This window comes from Bombina bombina, chromosome 3 (genome assembly GCF_027579735.1).
Source record: "Bombina bombina isolate aBomBom1 chromosome 3, aBomBom1.pri, whole genome shotgun sequence".
NCBI classification, from domain to species: domain Eukaryota; kingdom Metazoa; phylum Chordata; class Amphibia; order Anura; family Bombinatoridae; genus Bombina; species Bombina bombina.
The window spans coordinates 481,211,855-481,234,001 of NC_069501.1; the positions used below are offsets into that span (position 1 = coordinate 481,211,855).

The following is a 22,147-nucleotide window of genomic DNA, read 5'->3' on the forward strand; positions in this document are numbered from 1 at the left end:
TTCTCTTTAGGGGCTTTCCCAAATCATAGGCAGAGCCTCATTTTCGCGCCGGTGTTGCGCACTTGTTTTTGAGAGGCATGACATGCAGTCGCATGTGTGAGGAGCTCTGATACATAGAAAAGACTTTCTGAAGGCGTCATTTGGTATCGTATTCCCCTTTGGGCTTGGTTGGGTCTCAGCAAAGCAGACACCAGGGACTGTAAAGGGGTTAAAGTTAAGAACGGCTCCGGTTCCGTTATTTTAAGGGTTAAAGCTTCCAAATTTGGGGTGCAATACTTTTAAGGCTTTAAGACACTGTGGTGAAATTTTGGTGAATTTTGAACAATTCCTTCATATTTTTTCGCAATTGCAGTAATAAAGTGTGTTCAGTTTAAAATTTAAAGTGACAGTAACGGTTTTATTTTAAAACGTTTTTTGTACTTTGTTATCAAGTTTATGCCTGTTTAACATGTCTGAACTACCAGATAGACTGTGTTCTGAATGTGGGGAAGCCAGAGTTCCTTCTCATTTAAATAAATGTGATTTATGTGACAATGACAATGATGCCCAAGATGATTCCTCAAGTGAGGGGAGTAAGCATGGTACTGCATCATTCCCTCCTTCGTCTACACGAGTCTTGCCCACTCAGGAGGCCCCTAGTACATCTAGCGCGCCAATACTCCTTACTATGCAACAATTAACGGCTGTAATGGATAATTCTGTCAAAAACATTTTAGCCAAAATGCACACTTATCAGCGTAAGCGCGACTGCTCTGTTTTAGATACTGAAGAGCATGACGACGCTGATAATAATGGTTCTGAAGGGCCCCTAAACCAGTCTGATGGGGCCAGGGAGGTTTTGTCTGAGGGAGAAATTACTGATTCAGGGAACATTTCTCAACAAGCTGAACCTGATGTGATTACGTTTAAATTTAAGTTGGAACATCTCCGCATTCTGCTTAAGGAGGTATTATCCACTCTGGATGATTGTGACAAGTTGGTCATCCCAGAGAAACTATGTAAAATGGACAAGTTCCTAGAGGTCCCGGGGCTCCCAGAAGCTTTTCCTATACCCAAGCGGGTGGCGGACATTGTAAATAAAGAATGGGAAAGGCCCGGTATTCCTTTCGTCCCTCCCCCCATATTTAAAAAATTGTTTCCTATGGTCGACCCCAGAAAGGACTTATGGCAGACAGTCCCCAAGGTCGAGGGAGCGGTTTCCACTTTAAACAAACGCACCACTATACCCATAGAAGATAGTTGTGCTTTCAAAGATCCTATGGATAAAAAATTAGAAGGTTTACTTAAAAAGATGTTTGTTCAGCAGGGTTACCTTCTACAACCAATTTCATGCATTGTCCCTGTCGCTACAGCCGCGTGTTTCTGGTTCGATGAGCTGGTAAAGGCGGTCGATAGTGATTCTCCTCCTTATGAGGAGATTATGGACAGAATCAATGCTCTCAAATTGGCTAATTCTTTCACCCTAGACGCCACTTTGCAATTGGCTAGGTTAGCGGCTAAGAATTCTCGGTTTGCTATTGTGGCGCGTAGAGCGCTTTGGTTGAAATCTTGGTCAGCTGATGCGTCTTCCAAGAACAAGCTACTTAACATTCCTTTCAAGGGGAAAACGCTGTTTGGCCCTGACTTGAAAGAGATTATCTCTGATATCACTGGGGGTAAGGGCCATGCCCTTCCTCAGGATCGGCCTTTCAAGGCCAAAAATAAACCTAATTTTCGTCCCTTTCGTAGAAACGGACCAGCCCAAAGTGCTACGTCCTCTAAGCAAGAGGGTAATACTTCTCAAGCCAAGCCAGCTTGGAGACCAATGCAAGGCTGGAACAAGGGAAAGCAGGCCAAGAAACCTGCCACTGCTACCAAGACAGCATGAAATGTTGGCCCCCGATCCGGGACCGGATCTGGTGGGGGGCAGACTCTCTCTCTTCGCTCGGGCTTGGGCAAGAGATGTTCTGGATCCTTGGGCGCTAGAAATAGTCTCCCAAGGTTATCTTCTGGAATTCAAGGGGCTTCCCCCAAGGGGGAGGTTCCACAGGTCTCAGTTGTCTTCAGACCACATAAAAAGACAGGCATTCTTACGTTGTGTAGAAGACCTGTTAAAAATGGGAGTGATTCATCCTGTTCCATTAGGAGAACAAGGGATGGGGTTCTACTCCAATCTGTTCATAGTTCCCAAAAAAGAGGGAACGTTCAGACCAATCTTAGATCTCAAGATCTTAAACAAGTTTCTCAAGGTTCCATCGTTCAAAATGGAAACCATTCGAACAATTCTTCCTTCCATCCAGGAAGGTCAATTCATGACCACGGTGGATTTAAAGGATGCGTATCTACATATTCCTATCCACAAGGAACATCATCGGTTCCTAAGGTTCGCATTCCTGGACAAGCATTACCAGTTCGTGGCGCTTCCTTTCGGATTAGCCACTGCTCCAAGGATTTTCACAAAGGTACTAGGGTCCCTTCTAGCTGTGCTAAGACCAAGGGGCATTGCTGTAGTACCTTACTTGGACGACATTCTGATTCAAGCGTCGTCCCTTCCTCAAGCAAAGGCTCACACGGACATTGTCCTGGCCTTTCTCAGATCTCACGGATGGAAAGTGAACGTGGAAAAGAGTTCTCTATCTCCGTCAACAAGGGTTCCCTTCTTGGGGACAATAATAGACTCCTTAGAAATGAGGATTTTTCTGACAGAGGCCAGAAAAACAAAACTTCTAGACTCTTGTCGGATACTTCATTCCGTTCCTCTTCCTTCCATAGCGCAGTGCATGGAAGTGATAGGTTTGATGGTAGCGGCAATGGACATAGTTCCTTTTGCGCGCATTCATCTAAGACCATTACAACTGTGCATGCTCAGTCAGTGGAATGGGGACTATACAAACTTGTCTCCTAGGATACAAGTAAATCAGAGGACCAGAGACTCACTCCGTTGGTGGCTGTCCCTGGACAACCTGTCACAAGGGATGACCTTCCGCAGACCAGAGTGGGTCATTGTCACGACCGACGCCAGTCTGATGGGCTGGGGCGCGGTCTGGGGATCCCTGAAAGCTCAGGGTCTTTGGTCTCGGGAAGAATCTCTTCTACCGATAAATATTCTGGAACTGAGAGCGATATTCAATGCTCTCAAGGCTTGGCCTCAGCTAGCGAGGGCCAAGTTCATACGGTTTCAATCAGACAACATGACAACTGTTGCGTACATCAACCATCAGGGGGGAACAAGGAGTTCCCTGGCGATGGAAGAAGTGACCAAAATCATTCTATGGGCGGAGTCTCACTCCTGCCACCTGTCTGCTATCCACATCCCAGGAGTGGAAAATTGGGAAGCGGATTTTCTGAGTCGTCAGACATTGCATCCGGGGGAGTGGGAACTCCATCCGGAAATCTTTGCCCAAGTCACTCAACTGTGGGGCATTCCAGACATGGATCTGATGGCCTCTCGTCAGAACTTCAAAGTTCCTTGCTACGGGTCCAGATCCAGGGATCCCAAGGCGGCTCTAGTGGATGCACTAGTAGCACCTTGGACCTTCAAACTAGCTTATGTATTCCCGCCGTTTCCTCTCATCCCCAGGCTGGTAGCCAGGATCAATCAGGAAAGGGCGTCGGTGATCTTGATAGCTCCTGCGTGGCCACGCAGGACTTGGTATGCAGATCTGGTGAATATGTCATCGGCTCCACCATGGAAGCTACCTTTGAGACGAGACCTTCTTGTTCAAGGTCCGTTCGAACATCCGAATCTGGTCTCACTCCAGCTGACTGCTTGGAGATTGAACGCTTGATCTTATCGAAGCGAGGGTTCTCAGATTCTGTTATCGATACTCTTGTTCAGGCCAGAAAGCCTGTAACTAGAAAGATTTACCACAAAATTTGGAAAAAATATATCTGTTGGTGTGAATCTAAAGGATTCCCTTGGGACAAGGTTAAGATTCCTAAGATTCTATCCTTCCTTCAAGAAGGATTGGAAAAAGGATTATCTGCAAGTTCCCTGAAAGGACAGATTTCTGCCTTGTCTGTGTTACTTCATAAAAAGCTGGCAGCTGTGCCAGATGTTCAAGCCTTTGTTCAGGCTCTGGTTAGAATCAAGCCTGTTTACAAACCTTTGACTCCTCCTTGGAGTCTCAACTTAGTTCTTTCAGTTCTTCAGGGGGTTCCGTTTGAACCCTTACATTCCGTTGATATTAAGTTATTATCTTGGAAAGTTTTGTTTTTGGTTGCAATTTCTTCTGCTAGAAGAGTTTCAGAATTATCTGCTCTGCAGTGTTCTCCTCCTTATCTGGTGTTCCATGCAGATAAGGTGGTTTTACGTACTAAACCTGGTTTTCTTCCAAAAGTTGTTTCTAACAAAAACATTAACCAGGAGATTATCGTACCTTCTCTGTGTCCGAAACCAGTTTCGAAGAAGGAACGTTTGTTGCACAATTTGGATGTTGTTCGCGCTCTAAAATTCTATTTAGATGCTACAAAGGATTTTAGACAAACATCTTCCTTGTTTGTTGTTTATTCCGGTAAAAGGAGAGGTCAAAAAGCAACTTCTACCTCTCTCTCTTTTTGGATTAAAAGCATCATCAGATTGGCTTACGAGACTGCCGGACGGCAGCCTCCCGAAAGAATCACAGCTCATTCCACTAGGGCTGTGGCTTCCACATGGGCCTTCAAGAACGAGGCTTCTGTTGATCAGATATGTAGGGCAGCGACTTGGTCTTCACTGCACACTTTTACCAAATTTTACAAGTTTGATACTTTTGCTTCTTCTGAGGCTATTTTTGGGAGAAAGGTTTTGCAAGCCGTGGTGCCTTCCATCTAGGTGACCTGATTTGCTCCCTCCCATCATCCGTGTCCTAAAGCTTTGGTATTGGTTCCCACAAGTAAGGATGACGCCGTGGACCGGACACACCTATGTTGGAGAAAACAGAATTTATGTTTACCTGATAAATTACTTTCTCCAACGGTGTGTCCGGTCCACGGCCCGCCCTGGTTTTTTAATCAGGTCTGATAATTTATTTTCTTTAACTACAGTCACCACGGTTTCATATGGTTTCTCCTATGCAAATATTCCTCCTTAACGTCGGTCGAATGACTGGGGTAGGCGGAGCCTAGGAGGGATCATGTGACCAGCTTTGCTGGGCTCTTTGCCATTTCCTGTTGGGGAAGAGAATATCCCACAAGTAAGGATGACGCCGTGGACCGGACACACCGTTGGAGAAAGTAATTTATCAGGTAAACATAAATTCTGTTTTTGCTAGATTAGAAACCTGCCGCACTAACTATCGCTGTCGGTGTCGAGTATATACCTTTCATTGCTTGAACAAAAGGACCTTCGAACCCCATCTCCGACAAAACTCTAAACATATATGGCCAATCTATTCTATCGAACGCCTTCTCCGCATCCAGCGAAAGGAGCAGAGAAGGCGTTCCCATTTTTTCTAGGAATTCCGTCAGGACGATAGTTCTCCTGACATTGTCCGGAGCCTCTCTCTCTGTGATGAACCCCACCTGGACCGGGTATATCAGTTTTGGGATTATTGTCTTAAGTCTGTTTGCTAGGATCTTAGTGAGTATTTTAATATCCTGGTTAATTAAGGAGATTGGTCTGTAGCTTTGAGGTGATTTTGGATCCTTCCCCTGTTTAGGTAATACTACTATTTTTGCCCAAAGAGTTTCTGTTGGTATCTCCCGTCCTTCCATAACATCATTACAGAACTGTCTTATATGTGGGATTAGTGTGTTTTTAAATTGTTTGTAATATTCTCCCGTTTGGTCCCGCTGCCTTGCCCGGTTTGAGTTCTTTAATTACATTGGGAATTTCTATAGAGTTTATTTCTGCGTTTAATATCTTTCTGTCTTCATCACTAATAGTGCTCAATGTTGCTGTTTGTAAGAACTGGTTTAATAACTGTTGTGTGTGGGGGTTGTGTTCTACCTACTTCCCGTCGTATAATTGGGCATAATATGAGGCAAATTTGTTCGCTATGTCGAAAGGGTTTGAGGTGAAGGAACCGTCCTGTTGTCTTAGCTTTGGTATTGCATTAGTTTTTATCCTCTCTCTTAATTTATATGCTAGATATGTCTGGCTTGTTGGCATATAGGAAATAATTCACTTTTAGTCTTTGAGTGGCTCTGACTGCTGCATCATTTTAGAATTTTAGACAGAATCTGCCTTTTTGTTTGAAGTAGCTTAAATACAACTTCAGATGCCGTCTGTTTATGCTTAGTTTCTAATGCAGCTATTTCTGTCTGTAGTTTATTCCTTTGAGAGTGCGCTGCTCTGAGTCTTGATTTCTCCTTAATGAGGAAACCCCTAATGGCCGGTTTATGTGCCGCCCATGTATATGTAGGATTTTCATTTGTGCCCTTGTTATGGTGCCAATATTCCTCTAGAGTCTTAAGTGTTTTATTGTGTGCATCTGTGGATTTGAGCGTGGTAGGGTCGTAAGTCCAGGAGCGTTGTCTCTGAAATTGAATTATACCCTCTAGGTTAACCTGAACTATAGAGTGATCCGACCACACACAAGGGTGGATCTTGGACACGGTCACATTAGGGATCAGAGTCTAGCTGACTAAAATATAATCCAGTCTGGAATAAGATTTATGTGCGTGTGAGTAGTACGTATGATCTTTTGTCACCCCGTAAAGAGCCTCCCAGGAGTCTATCAAATTATGTGGTGCTAGTGAGCTTCTCATCCCTTTGGCCATAGCGTTGTCTGTATTGTTTACTGGTAAGATCAGACCCTCCCTCGTCTGTGTGAGATTGAAGCATAATGTTGAAGTCTCCCGCTAAGATTGTGCGTGTTTGTGACCATTGTGTTAAGAGATGTGATATATGGGAGAAGGAGGAGCTTTGCTTCTCATTCGGTGCATATACGTTGCATAATGTAACTTGGGTGTTGTGTATGCTACCCCTAACTATCAAGAATCTCCCCTCTGGGTCTGAGATAATTTCCTCCGTTGAGAACTGAAGAGAGGAATGTATTAGTATAGACACCCCCTTTTTCTTTGTGTTGAGGTAGAATGATAGTGGAGTGGATATTGCCTACTCCAGAACTTGGGTATCACGGATTCTGTAAAATGGGTCTCCTGTAAAAATATAACCTTTGCATTGAGTTTCTGATATTGTTGTAGAGCAGTTCTGCGCTTAGTGTTAGTGTTAAGGCCCCTAACATTATGTGTTATCACTATTATGTCTGTGTTCATGTTGTATTATGTGAAAAACAGAATTTATGCTTACCTGATAAATTACTTTCTCCAACGGTGTGTCCGGTCCACGGCGTCATCCTTACTTGTGGGATATTCTCTTCCCCAACAGGAAATGGCAAAGAGTCCCAGCAAAGCTGGTCACATGATCCCTCCTTGGCTCCGCCCACCCCAGTCATTCGACCGACGGACAGGAGGAAATATATATAGGAGAAACCATATGATACCGTGGTGACTGTAGTTAGAGAAAATAATTCATCAGACCTGATTAAAAAACCAGGGCGGGCCGTGGACCGGACACACCGTTGGAGAAAGTAATTTATCAGGTAAGCATAAATTCTGTTTTCTCCAACATTGGTGTGTCCGGTCCACGGCGTCATCCTTACTTGTGGGAACCAATACCAAAGTTTTAGGACACGGATAAAGGGAGGGAGCAAATCAGGTCACCTAAATGGAAGGCACCACGGCTTGCAAAACCTTTCTCCCAAAAATAGCCTCCGAAGAAGCAAAAGTATCAAATTTGTAAAATTTGGCAAAAGTGTGCAGTGAAGACCAAGTCGCTGCCTTACATATCTGGTCAACAGAAGCCTCGTTCTTGAAGGCCCATGTGGAAGCCACAGCCCTAGTGGAGTGAGCTGTGATTCTTTCAGGAGGCTGCAGTCCGGCAGTCTCATAAGCCAATCGGATAATGCTTTTAAGCCAAAAGGAAAGAGAGGTAGAAGTCGCTTTTTGACCTCTCCTTTTACCAGAATAAACAACAAACAAGGAAGATGTTTGTCTGAAATCTTTAGTAGCCTCTAAATAGAATTTTAGAGCACGGACTACGTCCAAATTGTGTAACAAACGTTCCTTCTTTGAAACTGGATTCGGACACAAAGAAGGTACAACTATCTCCTGGTTAATATTTTTGTTGGAAACAACTTTCGGAAGAAAACCAGGCTTAGTACGCAAAACCACCTTATCTGCATGGAACACCAGATAGGGCGGAGAACACTGCAGAGCAGATAACTCTGAAACTCTTCTAGCAGAAGAAATTGCAACTAAAAACAAAACTTTCCAAGATAGTAACTTAATATCTATGGAATGTAAAGGTTCAAACGGAACCCCTTGAAGAACTGAAAGAACTAGATTTAGACTCCAGGGAGGAGTCAAAGGTCTGTAAACAGGCTTGATCCTAACCAGAGCCTGAACAAATGCTTGAACATCTGGCACGGCTGCCAGTCTTTTGTGAAGTAAAACAGATAAAGCAGAGATCTGTCCCTTTAGAGAACTTGCAGATAATCCTTTCTCCAAACCTTCTTGTAGAAAGGATAGAATCTTAGGAATTTTTATCTTGTTCACACCAACAGATATATTTTTCCATATTTTATGGTAAATTTTTCTAGTTACAGGCTTTCTAGCCTGAATCAGAGTATCTATTACAAAATCTGAAAACCCACGCTTTGATAAAATCAAGCGTTCAATCTCCAAGCCGTCAGTTGGAGGGAAACCAGATTCGGATGTTCGAATGGACCCTGAACAAGAAGGTCCTGTCTCAAAGGTAGCTTCCATGGTGGAGCCGATGACATATTCACCAGGTCTGCATACCAAGTCCTGCGTGGCCACGCAGGAGCTATCAAGATCACCGAGGCCCTCTCCTGATTGATCCTGGCTACCAGCCTGGGGATGAGAGGAAACGGTGGGAATACATAAGCTAGGTTGAAGGTCCAAGGTGCTACTAGTGCATCTACTAGAGTCGCCTTGGGATCCCTGGATCTGGACCCGTAGCAAGGAACCTTGAAGTTCTGACGAGACGCCATCAGATCCATGTCTGGAATGCCCCATAATTGAGTTATTTGGGCAAAGATTTCCGGATGGAGTTCCCACTCCCCCGGATGGAATGTCTGACGACTCAGAAAATCCGCTTCCCAATTTTCCACTCCTGGGATGTGGATCGCAGACAAGTGGCAGGAGTGATCCTCCGCCCATTGAATTATCTTGGTTACTTCTTTCATTGCCAGGGAACTCCTTGTTCCCCCCTGATGATTGATATATGCAACGGTCGTCATGTTGTCTGACTGAAACCTTATGAATTTGGCCTTTGCTAGTTGAGGCCAAGCTCTGAGAGCATTGAATATCGCTCTCAGTTCCAGAATGTTTATCGGGAGAAGAGACTCTTCCCGAGACCATAGACCCTGAGCTTTCAGGGATTCCCAGACCGCGCCCCAGCCCACTAGACTGGCGTCGGTCGTGACAATGACCCACTCTGGTCTGCGGAAGCTCATTCCCTGTGACAGATTGTCCAGGGTCAGCCACCAACGGAGTGAATCTCTGGTCTTTTGATCTACTTGAATCATCGGAGACAAGTCTGTATAATCCCCATTCCACTGTCTGAGCATGCACAGTTGTAATGGTCTTAGATGAATTCGTGCAAAAGGAACTATGTCCATTGTTGCAACCATCAATCCTATTACTTCCATGCACTGCGCTATGGAAGGACGAGGAACAGAATGAAGTACTTGACAAGAGCTTAGAAGTTTTGATTTTCTGACCTCTGTCAGAAAAATCCTCATTTCTAAGGAATCTATTATTGTTCCCAAGAAGGGAACTCTTGTTGACGGGGACAGAGAACTTTTTTCTTTGTTCACCTTCCATCCGTGAGATCTGAGAAAGGCTAGGACGATGTCCGTATGAGCCTTTGCTTTTGACAGGGACGACGCTTGAATCAGGATGTCGTCCAAGTAAGGTACTACTGCAATGCCCCTTGGTCTTAGAACCGCAAGAAGGGACCCTAGTACCTTTGTGAAAATCCTTGGAGCAGTGGCTAATCCGAATGGAAGTGCCACAAACTGGTAATGCTTGTCCAGAAAAGCGAACCTTAGGAACTGATGATGTTCCTTGTGGATAGGAATATGTAGGTACGCATCCTTTAAATCCACGGTAGTCATAAATTGATTTTCCTGGATAGTAGGTAGGATCGTTGGAATAGTTTCCATTTTGAACGATGGTACCCTGAGAAATTTGTTTAGGATCTTTAGATCTAAAATTGGTCTGAATGTTCCCTCTTTTTTGGGAACTATGAACAGATTGGAATAAAATCCCATTCCTTGTTCTCTTATTGGAACTGGATGTATCACTCCCATCTTTAACAGGTCTTCTACACAATGTAAGAATGCCTGTCTCTTTATTTGGTTTGAAGATAATTGAGACCTGTGGAACCTTCCCCTTGGGGGTAGTTCCTTGAATTCCAGGAGATAACCTTGAGAAACTATTTCTAGCGCCCAAGGATCCTGAACATCTCTTGCCCAAGCCTGAGCAAAGAGAGAAAGTCTGCCCCCCACTAGATCCGGTCCCGGATCGGGGGCTATCCCTTCATGCTGTTTTGGTAGCAGTGGTAGGCTTCTTGGCCTGCTTACCCTTGTTCCAGCCTTGCATTGGTTTCCAGGCTGGTTTGGGTTGTGAAGTATTACCCTCTTGCTTAGAGGATGCAGAATTAGAGGCTGGTCCGTTTCTGCGAAAGGGACGAAAATTAGGCTTATTTTTAGCCTTAAAAGACCTATCCTGTGGGAGGGCGTGGCCCTTTCCCCCAGTGATGTCTGAAATAATCTCTTTCAAATCAGGTCCAAATAATGTTTTACCTTTGAAAGGAATGTTAAGCAATTTTGTCTTGGAAGACACATCCGCTGACCAAGACTTTAGCCAAAGCGCTCTGCGCGCCACGATAGCAAACCCTGAATTTTTCGCCGCTAATCTAGCTAATTGCAAAGCGGCATCTAAAACAAAAGAGTTAGCCAATTTAAGTGCGTGAACTCTGTCCATAACCTCCTCATACGAAGATTCTTTACTGAGCGACTTTTCTAGTTCCTCGAACCAGAAACACGCTGCCGTAGTGACAGGAACAATGCATGAAATTGGTTGTAGAAGGTACCCTTGCTGTACAAAAATCTTTTTAAGCAAACCCTCTAATTTCTTTTCCATAGGATCTTTGAAAGCACAACTATCTTCGATAGGAATAGTAGTGCGTTTGTTTAGAGTAGAAACCGCCCCCTCGACCTTGGGGACTGTCTGCCATAAGTCCTTTCTGGGGTCGACTATAGGAAATAATTTCTTAAATATAGGGGGGGGAACAAAAGGTATGCCGGGCCTTTCCCACTCTTTATTTACTATGTCCGCCACCCGCTTGGGTATAGGAAAAGCGTCGGGGGGCACCGGAACCTCTAGGAACTTGTCCATCTTACATAATTTCTCTGGAATGACCAAATTGTCACAATCATCCAGAGTAGATAACACCTCCTTAAGCAGTGCGCGGAGATGTTCTAATTTAAATTTAAATGTCACAACATCAGGTTCAGCTTGATGAGAAATTTTTCCTGAATCTGAGATTTCTCCATCAGACAAAACCTCCCTCATGGCCCCTTGAGATTGGTGTGAGGGTATGTCAGAACAGTTATCATCAGCGTCCTCTTGCTCTTCAGTGTTTAAAACAGAGCAATCGCGCTTTCTCTGATAAGTAGGCATTTTGGATAAAAGATTTGCTATGGAGTTATCCATTACAGCCGTTAATTGTTGCATGGTAATAAGTATTGGCGCACTAGATGTACTAGGGGCCTCCTGTGTGGGCATAACTGGTGTAGACACAGTAGGGGATGATGTAGTATCATGTTTACTCCCCTCATTTGAGGAATCATCTTGGGCAATATCATTATCTGTGGCATTACTGTCCTTACTTTGTTTGGACACTATGGCACAATTATCACATAAATTTAAATGGGGAGACACATTGGCTTTCATACATATAGAACATAGCTTATCTGATGGTACAGACATGTTAAACAGGCTTAAACTTGTCAACAAAGCACAAAAAACGTTTTAAAATAAAACCGTTACTGTCACTTTAAATTTCAAACTGAAAACACTTTATTACTGAATATGTGAAAAAGTATGAAGGAATTGTTCAAAAATCACCAAAATTTCACCACAGTGTCTTAAAGCATTAAAAGTATTGCACACCAAATTTCAGAGCTTTAACCCTTAAATTAACGGAACCGGAGCCGTTTTCAAATTTAACCCCTATACAGTCCCAGCTATATGCTTTGCTGAGACCCAACCAAGCCCAGAGGGGAATACGATACCAAATGACGCCTTCTAGAAGCTTTTTTAGTGATTCTTAGATCCTCACACATGCATCTGCATGCCTTGCTCTCCAAAAACAACTGCGCAGTAATGGCGCGAAAATGAGGCTCAGTCTATAACTAGAAAGGCCCCCAGACTAAAAAAGGTGTCCAACACAGTGCCTGCCGTTTTTTTAAACGTTCCCCAAGATTATAATGCCAATTATTAGCTAGAATCTGCATAATATGCCCCAATAAAGCAATCGTTTTAGCCCATAAAAATGTCTACCAGTTTTTAAGCCCTTTATTCTTTTATATTTGACTAAGAAAATGGCTTACCGGTCCCCATGAGGGGAAATGACAGCCTTCCAGCATTACATGGTCTTGTTAGAAATATGGCTAGTCATACCTTAAGCAGAAAAGTCTGTTTCCCCCAACTGAAGTTACTTCATCTCAACAGTCCTGTGTGGAAACAGCAATCGATTTTAGTTACTGTCTGCTAAAATCATCTTCCTCTTACAAACAGAAATCTTCATCCTTTTCTGTTTCAGAGTAAATAGTACATACCAGCACTATTTTAAAATAACAAACACTTGATAGAAGAATAAAAACTACATTTAAACACCAAAAAACTCTTAACCATCTCCGTGGAGATGTTGCCTGTGCAACGGCAAAGAGAATGACTGGGGTGGGCGGAGCCTAGGAGGGATCATGTGACCAGCTTTGCTGGGACTCTTTGCCATTTCCTGTTGGGGAAGAGAATATCCCACAAGTAAGGATGACGCCGTGGACCAGACACACCAATGTTGGAGAAATTCGTGTCTTCATCTGAATTGCCCCAGTACCTTTTCCTAAGTCTATCCCATCCGCTTTATACTCTCTAATTTGCCACAGGAATCTCGTTATTTTGTGTGTAAACAGTCTTCCCCTTCTCTCGCCAAAGACAGAGCTGACCACATCTGTATAATAATGAACAAAAATAACATTAACATAATAACAAAACCACAGGTGTAATACCTGTCCTAATATGAAAAACAAAAAAAGATAAATGAATTTTACCTTATTTACCATTTCTTACTTCCTGGCAGATAACATTCAGCATACTATAATCATTTGTTAAGGGTAAACATCGCTACCCTCTCATTGAAATTTACGGTTCCCTCCTTTTCAGCTTGTCGGCATTCTAACATTGCCACTTATCCTCCCCTCACCCCTCAAAAATCTCTGCGTGGCTCTTGTTTGAAATTTGAGAATATTCAACATATCACATTTAGATTAATAATTATAACTACAAATACAAGACTTTCTGTCCATTCCCCTCTCTCTTAGTGTATGGAGAGGTCAGTCCCATAGTTCAGGTGTATGTCCCTGAGTCTCTTAGTGTTCCTTTATAAAACCTTTCACCCCTCCTTTAGCTTAACAGTCTTATTATTCTCTAGAAATAGGGAACCAGTGTCTTAATTGCTGAAAAGCTTGTAGGTCAGGTTAGGCTACGAAAGTCAGGTTTCCTGTACTTATCTGGCTTGTTGTCGGATGAAGATCTGTACTTCTTCTAAATTGGCGTGCTCGTAGAGTTATTGCATTCAGTCCTTTAATTTTTTCCTTGTCACTCTAGACCAGGTTGGATTTTTGTTGGAGTTGTCTTTTTGAGTGTTGTTTCCTCCGCTTTCTCTTGTCCCTATAGATAGGTCAGGGACCGCCAGTTTCAAGTAGGAGCAAACCTCTGGTATATCTTGTTGATCTTTGAGCGTCAAGGTTTTCCCCTCGTGGAATATTTGCAGCAAGAATGGGAAGCCCCAGCGATAGTTGATCTGATTTTTTCTTAGTATCTGTGTCAGTGGTCTTAGGGATCGTCTCTTCTGTAACATTCTCACGCAGAGGTCTTGATAGAACTGTACTACTGAACCCTGAAATTTAAAAGTCGGGTTCTTTCTTGAGGCTTGTAATATGGCTTCCTTTTCAGGAAAGCACAGCAGCTTGGCAATCACATCCCTTGGCGGCTTTTCTCCTTTAGGCTTCGCCTTAAGGGCCCTGTGCGCTCTCTCTATTTGAAAGTTGTTTTCCTCTGCATGGCCTGTAATTGCTTGGAAAAGTTGTTTGAGGTATTGCGGAAGCTCTGGGGGAGTTATGGATTCCGGGATTCCCTTCAGCCTGATATTGCATCTGCGACTTCTATTCTCCATGTCTTCCATTTTTTCTTGAATAGTGTCGAGTTCTTGTTGTTGCGTCTCAACTTGTTGAGAGAGAGCAAGCAAATCCTCTTCTTTTTTTATTTTCGCTATCTTTTCGCTAGAGTTGCTACCCTAGTACCTAGGTCTTGGATGTCATGTTTGAGTTCTGCTAGACTGTTTGTGACTGTAGCCTGAATAGCATCCATCTTCTCCCACATCTTTTCAAAATATACATTTATATCTTGCTTTGAGACTAGAGATTTAATGTCTGCTTTCGTTACCGGTGTTAGGTCTTCCTTATCCGTTTGCATTATTGTCTCATTGTCAGAGTCTCCCTCCAAAGTCTCTTCCTATGTATAGTTTATTTTTTCATTTCTGTGGGGCTTAAAGAACAGGGAAGTAGCTGTGTTTTTCCCCACTATAGGATTTTTGTTATTCTTCCTAGCTGCCATATATATCAATAAAGTGGGTTGCCTCTTGAGAGTAGCAGATCTGTGTATCTCAATGCTCAGCAGTATATATTTGAGAAACTTCCTCCAGATCCAAATCAGACTCTTTAGCTGTACGAGAGGGTCACAGGGCCCCAGACAGGGTCAGATCGTTTTTATATCTGTAGCCAACATTCTATTTTGTAAGTTTCCTCCTCCTCCCCATGTGGTGTTTCTGTCTATGTGCCCTACCTGTGTAGTAAAATTGTAGGTTTCAGGCCCAACGCCACATGTTGCCTATTAATGGCCTTTTAGTCCAGGAGTTACTGGGCAGCTTCCGCTGTTTTTATGTTTCACCTCAGGCCAAGGGTTCAATACAAATTGTCTCCGCGTATTTTATTAGTGTCTCTGTGTCGGCATTTATAGTGCCAGTCTAACTTTGCTGTGGGAGGTAGCTGCGTGTTCACTTTAAGCCCTAAGGAGCGTAATTCCCCCAAACTTAAATACCACTGTTTAAGAAGCAGTCTGACTCAGCCCCAGAGTTTCTAACGTTTTACTTCCCATCCGTTGCGCCGCTGATGTGCTGTATGTGCCCGATCGTGTGCACTGATCGTCCCCACATGGTGCCGCAAGATGGCCGCAGGTGATGTCTTCCCGGGAGATAGTTCCCAATTGTGCTCCTTCGTACCTCTCTCCCCCAGCGCGTCAGACCTCACAATTCGGGTCCCTCAAGGTAGCCTGCTTGTCTCCGGGTCCGGTATATATGCTTTCACTGCATTTTAGGCTGAATTATAGCCTTATCTTTCTGCCTTGTAGCGGAGCTCACTAGCTATGCGTCCGTCTTCATTGGCAGTCAGACTCCGCCAGTTTCATTTTATTTTTTGTAATTTAGTCTTTTTTTTTTTTTATTATTGTAATTGTAGATTATTTTTTTTTTAGTAGTTAGGTTTTTTTAATGTGTTATTTAATTTATTTAATTGATAGTTATTCTAATTTTAGTATAATAGTAATGTTGGTTTAATATATAGTTTAAACTTAGGTTTTTTTTATTTCACAGGTAAGTTTTTATTAATTTTAAGATAGGCATCTTGTAATTTTAATTTAAAGTTAGGGGGTTGTTGGGTTTAGGGGTTAATAGTTTTAATTTAGTGTTTTGCGATGTGGGGGGCTGGCAGTTTAGGGGTTAATAGGTTATTTAGTGGCAGTGATGTGGGAGGCCAGAGGTTTAGGGGTTAATAACTTTATTATAGCGGCAGAATAAGGGTTAATAAATTGTATTAGTGGCAGCAATTTAGTGAGCAGCAGATTAAGGGTTAATAACTTTAATTTAGTGTTTGTGATGCGGGAGGCCCTCGGTTTAGGGGTTAATAGGTAGTTTATGGGATTTAGTGTACTTTGTAACATGTTAGTTATGAGTTTGTGTAACAGTTTTGTTGCGTAAAACTCATAACTACTGGTCTCAGATTGCGAAACGGATTATGTTGGTATCGTGTGTAACGCAAGCTTTTTAGCCTCACCGCAAAACTTGTAATGGCAGCGCTATGGAAATCCCACACAAAAACGTCATTTTTTTTGAGTGCGCGACTGACGTTGCGTTACAGGCTAAAATGCTTGCAGTACAGCTTTCGACAAGACTAGTAATGACTGTTACGGTTTCAACTCTGAAATTACCATTTTTTCAGCGTTAATACACAAACGCAAAACTTGTATTCTAGGTGTATATAAGGTAGGGTCTCTATGCAAAAGATCTCTATCTATTACCATGATGACATTTATAACATTTTATTAAAATTTCAAATTTAAAAAGTTAATTAATAATGTGTGTATACTTTTTTTCATTTTTAATAAAAAGAAAAAAAAAGAAAAATAAATAAATATATATATCTCTTGTAAAGGTGTATCCAGTCCACGGGTTCATCCATTACTTGTGGGATATGCTCTTCCCCTAACTGCCACCCCCAGTCATTCTCTTGCAATTCTCGACAAAGGAAGTATCAAGAGATATGTGGTGACTTAGTGTAGTTTTTACCTTCAATCAAGAGTTTGTTATTTCAATCAGCGTTGTACTGTTTTACTGTTTTACTCTCAGGCAGAAATTGGAAGAAGAATCTGCCTGGAGGTTGATGATCTTAGCGGTTTGTAACTAAGGTCCATTGCTGTTCTCACACATAACTGAAGAGTATGGAAAGAAAACTTCAGTTGGGGGGACGGTTTGCAGATTACCTGCTTTGAGGTATGTTCAGTATATTTTTTTATAGAGAGATAAGGTCTAGAAAATGCTGACAGTGCCTGGTATATTTGAGGTAAGCCTGATACAGTGATTTAACAACGACTGGGATCATGCTTACAAGATAAGGGTAATATTCATGTTAACTCATATTACTTAGTGTAAAAACGTTTGCATAACTTACAAATTACCAGTTTGTGGCTCTTCCCTTCGGGTTAGCCACGGCACCAAGAATCTTTACGAAGGTTCTAGGGTCCCTACTGGCGGTTCTAAGGCCACGAGGCATTGTGGTGGCTCCTTACCTAGACGACATTCTGATACAGGCGTCGAATTTTCAAATCGCCGAAGTCCCATACGGACATTGTTCTGGCATTCCTGAGGTCTCATGGGTGGAAGGTGAACGAAGAAAAGAGTTTTCTTTCCCCTCTCACAAGAGTTTCCTTCCTAGGAACTCTGATAGATTCAGTAGAAATGAAGATTTTTCTGACAGAGGTCAGGTTGTCAAAGCTTCTAACTTCCTGCCGTGCTCTTTATTCCACTTCTCAGCCGTCAGTGGCTCAGTGTATGAAAGTAATCGGCTTAATGGTAGCGGCAATGGACATAGTTCCGTTTGCCCGCCTACATCTCAGACCACTGCAACTTTGCATGCTCAATCAGTGGAATGCGGATTACACAGATTTGTCCCCTCTGCTAAATCTGGATCAAGAGACCAGGGATTCTCTTCTCTGGTGGCTATCTCTGGTCCATCTGTCCAGGGGAATGAGCTTCCGCAGGCCAGAATGGACTATAGTGACGACAGATGCCAGCCTTCTGGGCTGGGGCGCAGTCTGGAACTCCCTGAAGGCTCAGGGTTCGTGGACTCAGGAGGAAGCCCTCCTTCCGATAAACATTCTGGAACTAAGAGCGATATTCAATGCTCTTCAGGCTTGGCCTCAGCTAGCTGCGGTCAGGTTCATCAGATTTCAGTCGGACAACATCACGACTGTAGCCTATATCAACCATCAGGGGGGTACAAGGAGCACCCTGGCGATGTTGGAGGGTTCAAAGATAATTCTATGGGCAGAGGTTCACTCTTGCCATCTCTCAGCTATCCATATCTCAGGAGTAGAGAACTGAGAGGCGGATTTCCTAAGTCGGTAGACTTTTCATCCGGGGGAGTGGGAGCTCCATCCGGAGGTATTTGCCCAGTTGATTCAACTATGGGGCAAACCAGAACTGGATCTCATGGCGTCTCGTCAGAACGCCAAGCTTCCTCGTTACTGGTCCAGGTATCCCAAGCCAGCGCTGATAGATGCTCTAGCAGCGCCCTGGTCCTTCAGCCTGGCTTATGTGTTTCCACCATTTCCTCTGCTCCCTCGTCTGATTGCCAAGATCAAGCAGGAGAGAGCTTCTGTGATTTTGATAGCTCCTGCGTGGCCACGCAGGACTTGGTATGCAGATCTGGTGGACATGTCATCCTTTCCACCATGGACTCTGCTGCTGAGGCAGGACCTTCTACTTCAAGGTCCTTTCAAACATCCAAATCTAATTTCTCTGCGTCTGACTGCTTGGAGATTGAACGCTTGATTCTATCAAAGCGTGGTTTTTCGGAGTCGGTCATTGATACCTTAATTCAGGCTCGAAAGCCTGTCACCAGGAAAATCTATCATAACATATGGTGTAAATATCTTCATTGGTGTGAATCCAAGGGTTATTCATGGAGTAAAGTCAGGATTCCTAGAATCTTATCCTTTCTCCAAGAGGGATTGGAGAAAGGATTGTCTGCTAGTTCCTTAAAGGGACAGATTTCTGCTCTGTCTATTCTTTTGCACAAACGTTTGGCTGAGGTTCTAGACGTTCAGGCATTTTGTCAGGCTTTAGTTAGTTAGAATTAAGCCTGTGTTTAAACCTGTTGCTTCGCCATGGAGTTTAAATTTAGTTCTTAGAGTTCTTCAAGTGGTTCCGTTTGAACCTTTGCATTCCATAGATATTAAACTTTTATCTTGGAAAGTTCTGTTTCTGGTAGCTATCTCCTCGGCTCGAAGAGTTTCGGAGTTCTGATTCCCCTTATCTGATTTTCCATGCAGATAAGGTAGTTTTGCGTACCAAACCTGGGTTTCTTCCTAAGGTAGTATCTAATAAGAACATCAATCAGGAGATTGTTGTTCCTTCATTATGTCCTAATCCTTCCTCAAAGAAGGAACGTCTTTTACACAATCTTGATGTGGTTCGTGTTTTATTTACAAGCTACGAAGGATTTTCGTCAAACATCTGCTTTGTTGTCTACTCTGGACAGAGGAGAGGCCAAAACACTTCGGCAACTTCTCTTTCTTTTTGGCTGAGAAGCATAATCCGCTTAACTTATGAGACTGCTGGCCAGCAGCCTCCTGAAAGAATTACAGCTCATTCCACTAGAGTGGTGGCTTCCACATGGGCTTTTAAAAATGAGGCCTCTGTTGAACAGATTTGTTAGGCGGCGACTTGGTCTTCGCTTCACACTTTTTCTAAATTCTACAAATTCAATACTTTTGCTTCTTCGGAGGCTATTTTTGGGAGAAAGATCTTACAGGCAGTGGTGCCTTCCATTTAAGTTCCTGCCTTGTCCCTCCCTTCATCCGTGTCCTAAAGCTTTGGTATTGGTATCCCACAAGTAATGGATGAACCTGTGGACTGGATACACCTTTACAAGAGAAAACAAAATTTATGCTTACCTGATAAATTTATTTATCTTGTGGTGTATCCAGTCCACGGCCTGCCCTGTCATTTTAAGGCAGGTGTTTTTTATTTTTAAACTACAGTCACCACTGCACCCTATAGTTTCTCCTTTTTTCTTGCTTGTCTTCGGTCGAATGACTGGGGGTGGCAGTTAGGGGAGGAGCTATATAGACAGCTCTACTGTGGGTGTCCTCTTGCAACTTCCTGTTGGGAAGGAGAATATCCCACAAGTAATGGATGAACCCGTGGACTGGATACACCACAAGATAAATAAATGTATCAGGTAAGCATAAATTTTGTTATATATATATATATATATATATATATATATATATATATATATAATAAAAAGTACATTATTTTCTATGTGAAGAACATAGGAATGGAAAATATGCCTAACACGCATCGGGGTTCGCGATTTAGATCTAACGCGGTGTTGGCTTAGCACACATGAAGAATTGCTAACTTCAATACTGTATTAAATATTATAAATATCTGATAATGTTAATGTAAAAATATATATATTATTTACAATAATAAAAATAATACATTTTAATAATAAATTAAAATTTTCTGTATGTGAAAAACATTGGAATGTGCACTTCATAACTTTTAGGTTAGCGTGCATTTTTGTTTGTTTTTTTTTCTTCTGCGCTATCTATTGACTTCTATGGGGAGAATACGTTAACGAGGTTGCGATATTTGGTTAGCGTGGGTCGCCTTTTGCTCGCCTAGAAACTGTTTACTTTACACATTCAAGTTGTACGTTATCCGACACGCACAAAAAGCTTCTGTCTAGCAAAGTTTACTCTCGAGTACATTGTATGATATGCTGCAAGTGCAGGAGCTTTTGAGAATGATTGCAACTATATTAGTTTCTAGTTATAGTTAAACAAAGGCCAGTGTAAAGTTGTATTGCACAGCATTTAGTTATGTGGAGATGGTGTACACTAGCAATTCAAGAGTGACTATCTTAGACGGTAAACACAACATACTGTAAAATGTAATTTGCAGTTTTGTTTTCTTTGTAGGAAAAGAAGGCTGTTGAAGAAAGCGGTGAATTGAAATTACCCTCGAAATACGGTGAACAAGGCTTTTATAGCATTCCACATTCCTTTATTAAAGAAGCAGAAAACCACTGTTTGTTAAATAGTCCCATTGCTATTACTTGCCCTGTTCGTCTCATCCATGGATTGAAAGATGAAGACGTCCCATGGCATGTGTCCATGCAGATCGCTGACCGTATTCTCAGCACAGATATAGACATTATTCTTCGGAAGCATGGTCAGCATCGGATGAGTGAGAAGGATGACATTAAACTTCTTGTCTATACTGTTGACGATTTAATAGATAAGCTGACAACTCTGAGATAGGCTGGTGCCTTAACCAACCAAATGATTCAATGTTAGACAATATCCAGGTCTTCCTCTTCTAAAGAGTATTTGAAACTAGAAAAACACCTTGGCGTTTTCATTTTATAATTAGTATTAAAAATGTACTAAACATTATTTACTTCTTTCCTACTGTTGTTCTTACATAACTGTGATTTTTTTTTTTTTTATTTGATTTGTACAGAACCAGATCTTTATATAGACTATAAACCTAAATATTTGTTCACTGGAATAAAACAAAATAAATATCTAACATTATTTGTTGAAATTTCTGTTGATTCATTAAATGTTTTGGCATGTTCATGATCTTTAAACAATTCATGTTTCTGTATGCGCTTGCCTAATGTAAAATCAAATCTTAAAGGGACATAAAATAGCACAAATAAAATGTTCTAAGAGAGAATTTAGTTTCACCATTGCTTGAACTATGGGCCTGATTCTCTAAATCTCTCTGGTCTGGTGAGCCTCTATAAAAAGCTTTGTTAGAGTATTCCCTGAAGGGCCTTGTAGTACTAACAGCAATTTTTACATACCCTAATTTCTCATTGTATGCAAGCGGGAAACATGCTTGCAAGTGTTTAAGAATCAGGCCCCATCTATACAGAGGGAGTTAAAATCAACTCTGGACCAAAAATACACCACTAGTCTGAAGCTTAAAGTGAATGTCAATTTTGTTAGCCCTGCTGCCTCCTAATGCTTCTTTTACACTTAGGGATTAAAATTGCTATGTTTTTTTAAAAGTTTTTTTTAGCATTAATTATATATTTTACTAACCTAACTTGTTGGAGATTTCGATGTTCCTCCTCCCACCCGGCACTTCCGTCTTGGTCGCATTGTGATGAATAGAGCGGTCTCACCCGCTCTATATGTATGTGTGATACGCTCACTTGTGGAGCAATTGTCTTCTGCGCATGCGTTAAAATCAGTCACACTTAGTATGCATATGCGTTTAAACCCGGCATTAGTA

General features: G+C 42.3%; 1 protein-coding gene across 1 annotated transcript in view; it reads left to right on the forward strand.

Annotated features, from left to right (window-relative positions):
- The window catches only part of ABHD10 (abhydrolase domain containing 10, depalmitoylase), a 96,065-nt gene extending 74,627 nt beyond the window's left edge, over nt 1-21,438 (forward strand). The window contains exon 5 of the mRNA XM_053706819.1: nt 20,821-21,438. Within this exon, the coding sequence (XP_053562794.1) occupies nt 20,821-21,162 (342 nt within the window). The 3' untranslated portion in view covers nt 21,163-21,438. The remainder of the gene's footprint in view (nt 1-20,820) is intronic.
- The last annotated feature ends 709 nt before the right edge of the window (nt 21,439-22,147 follow it).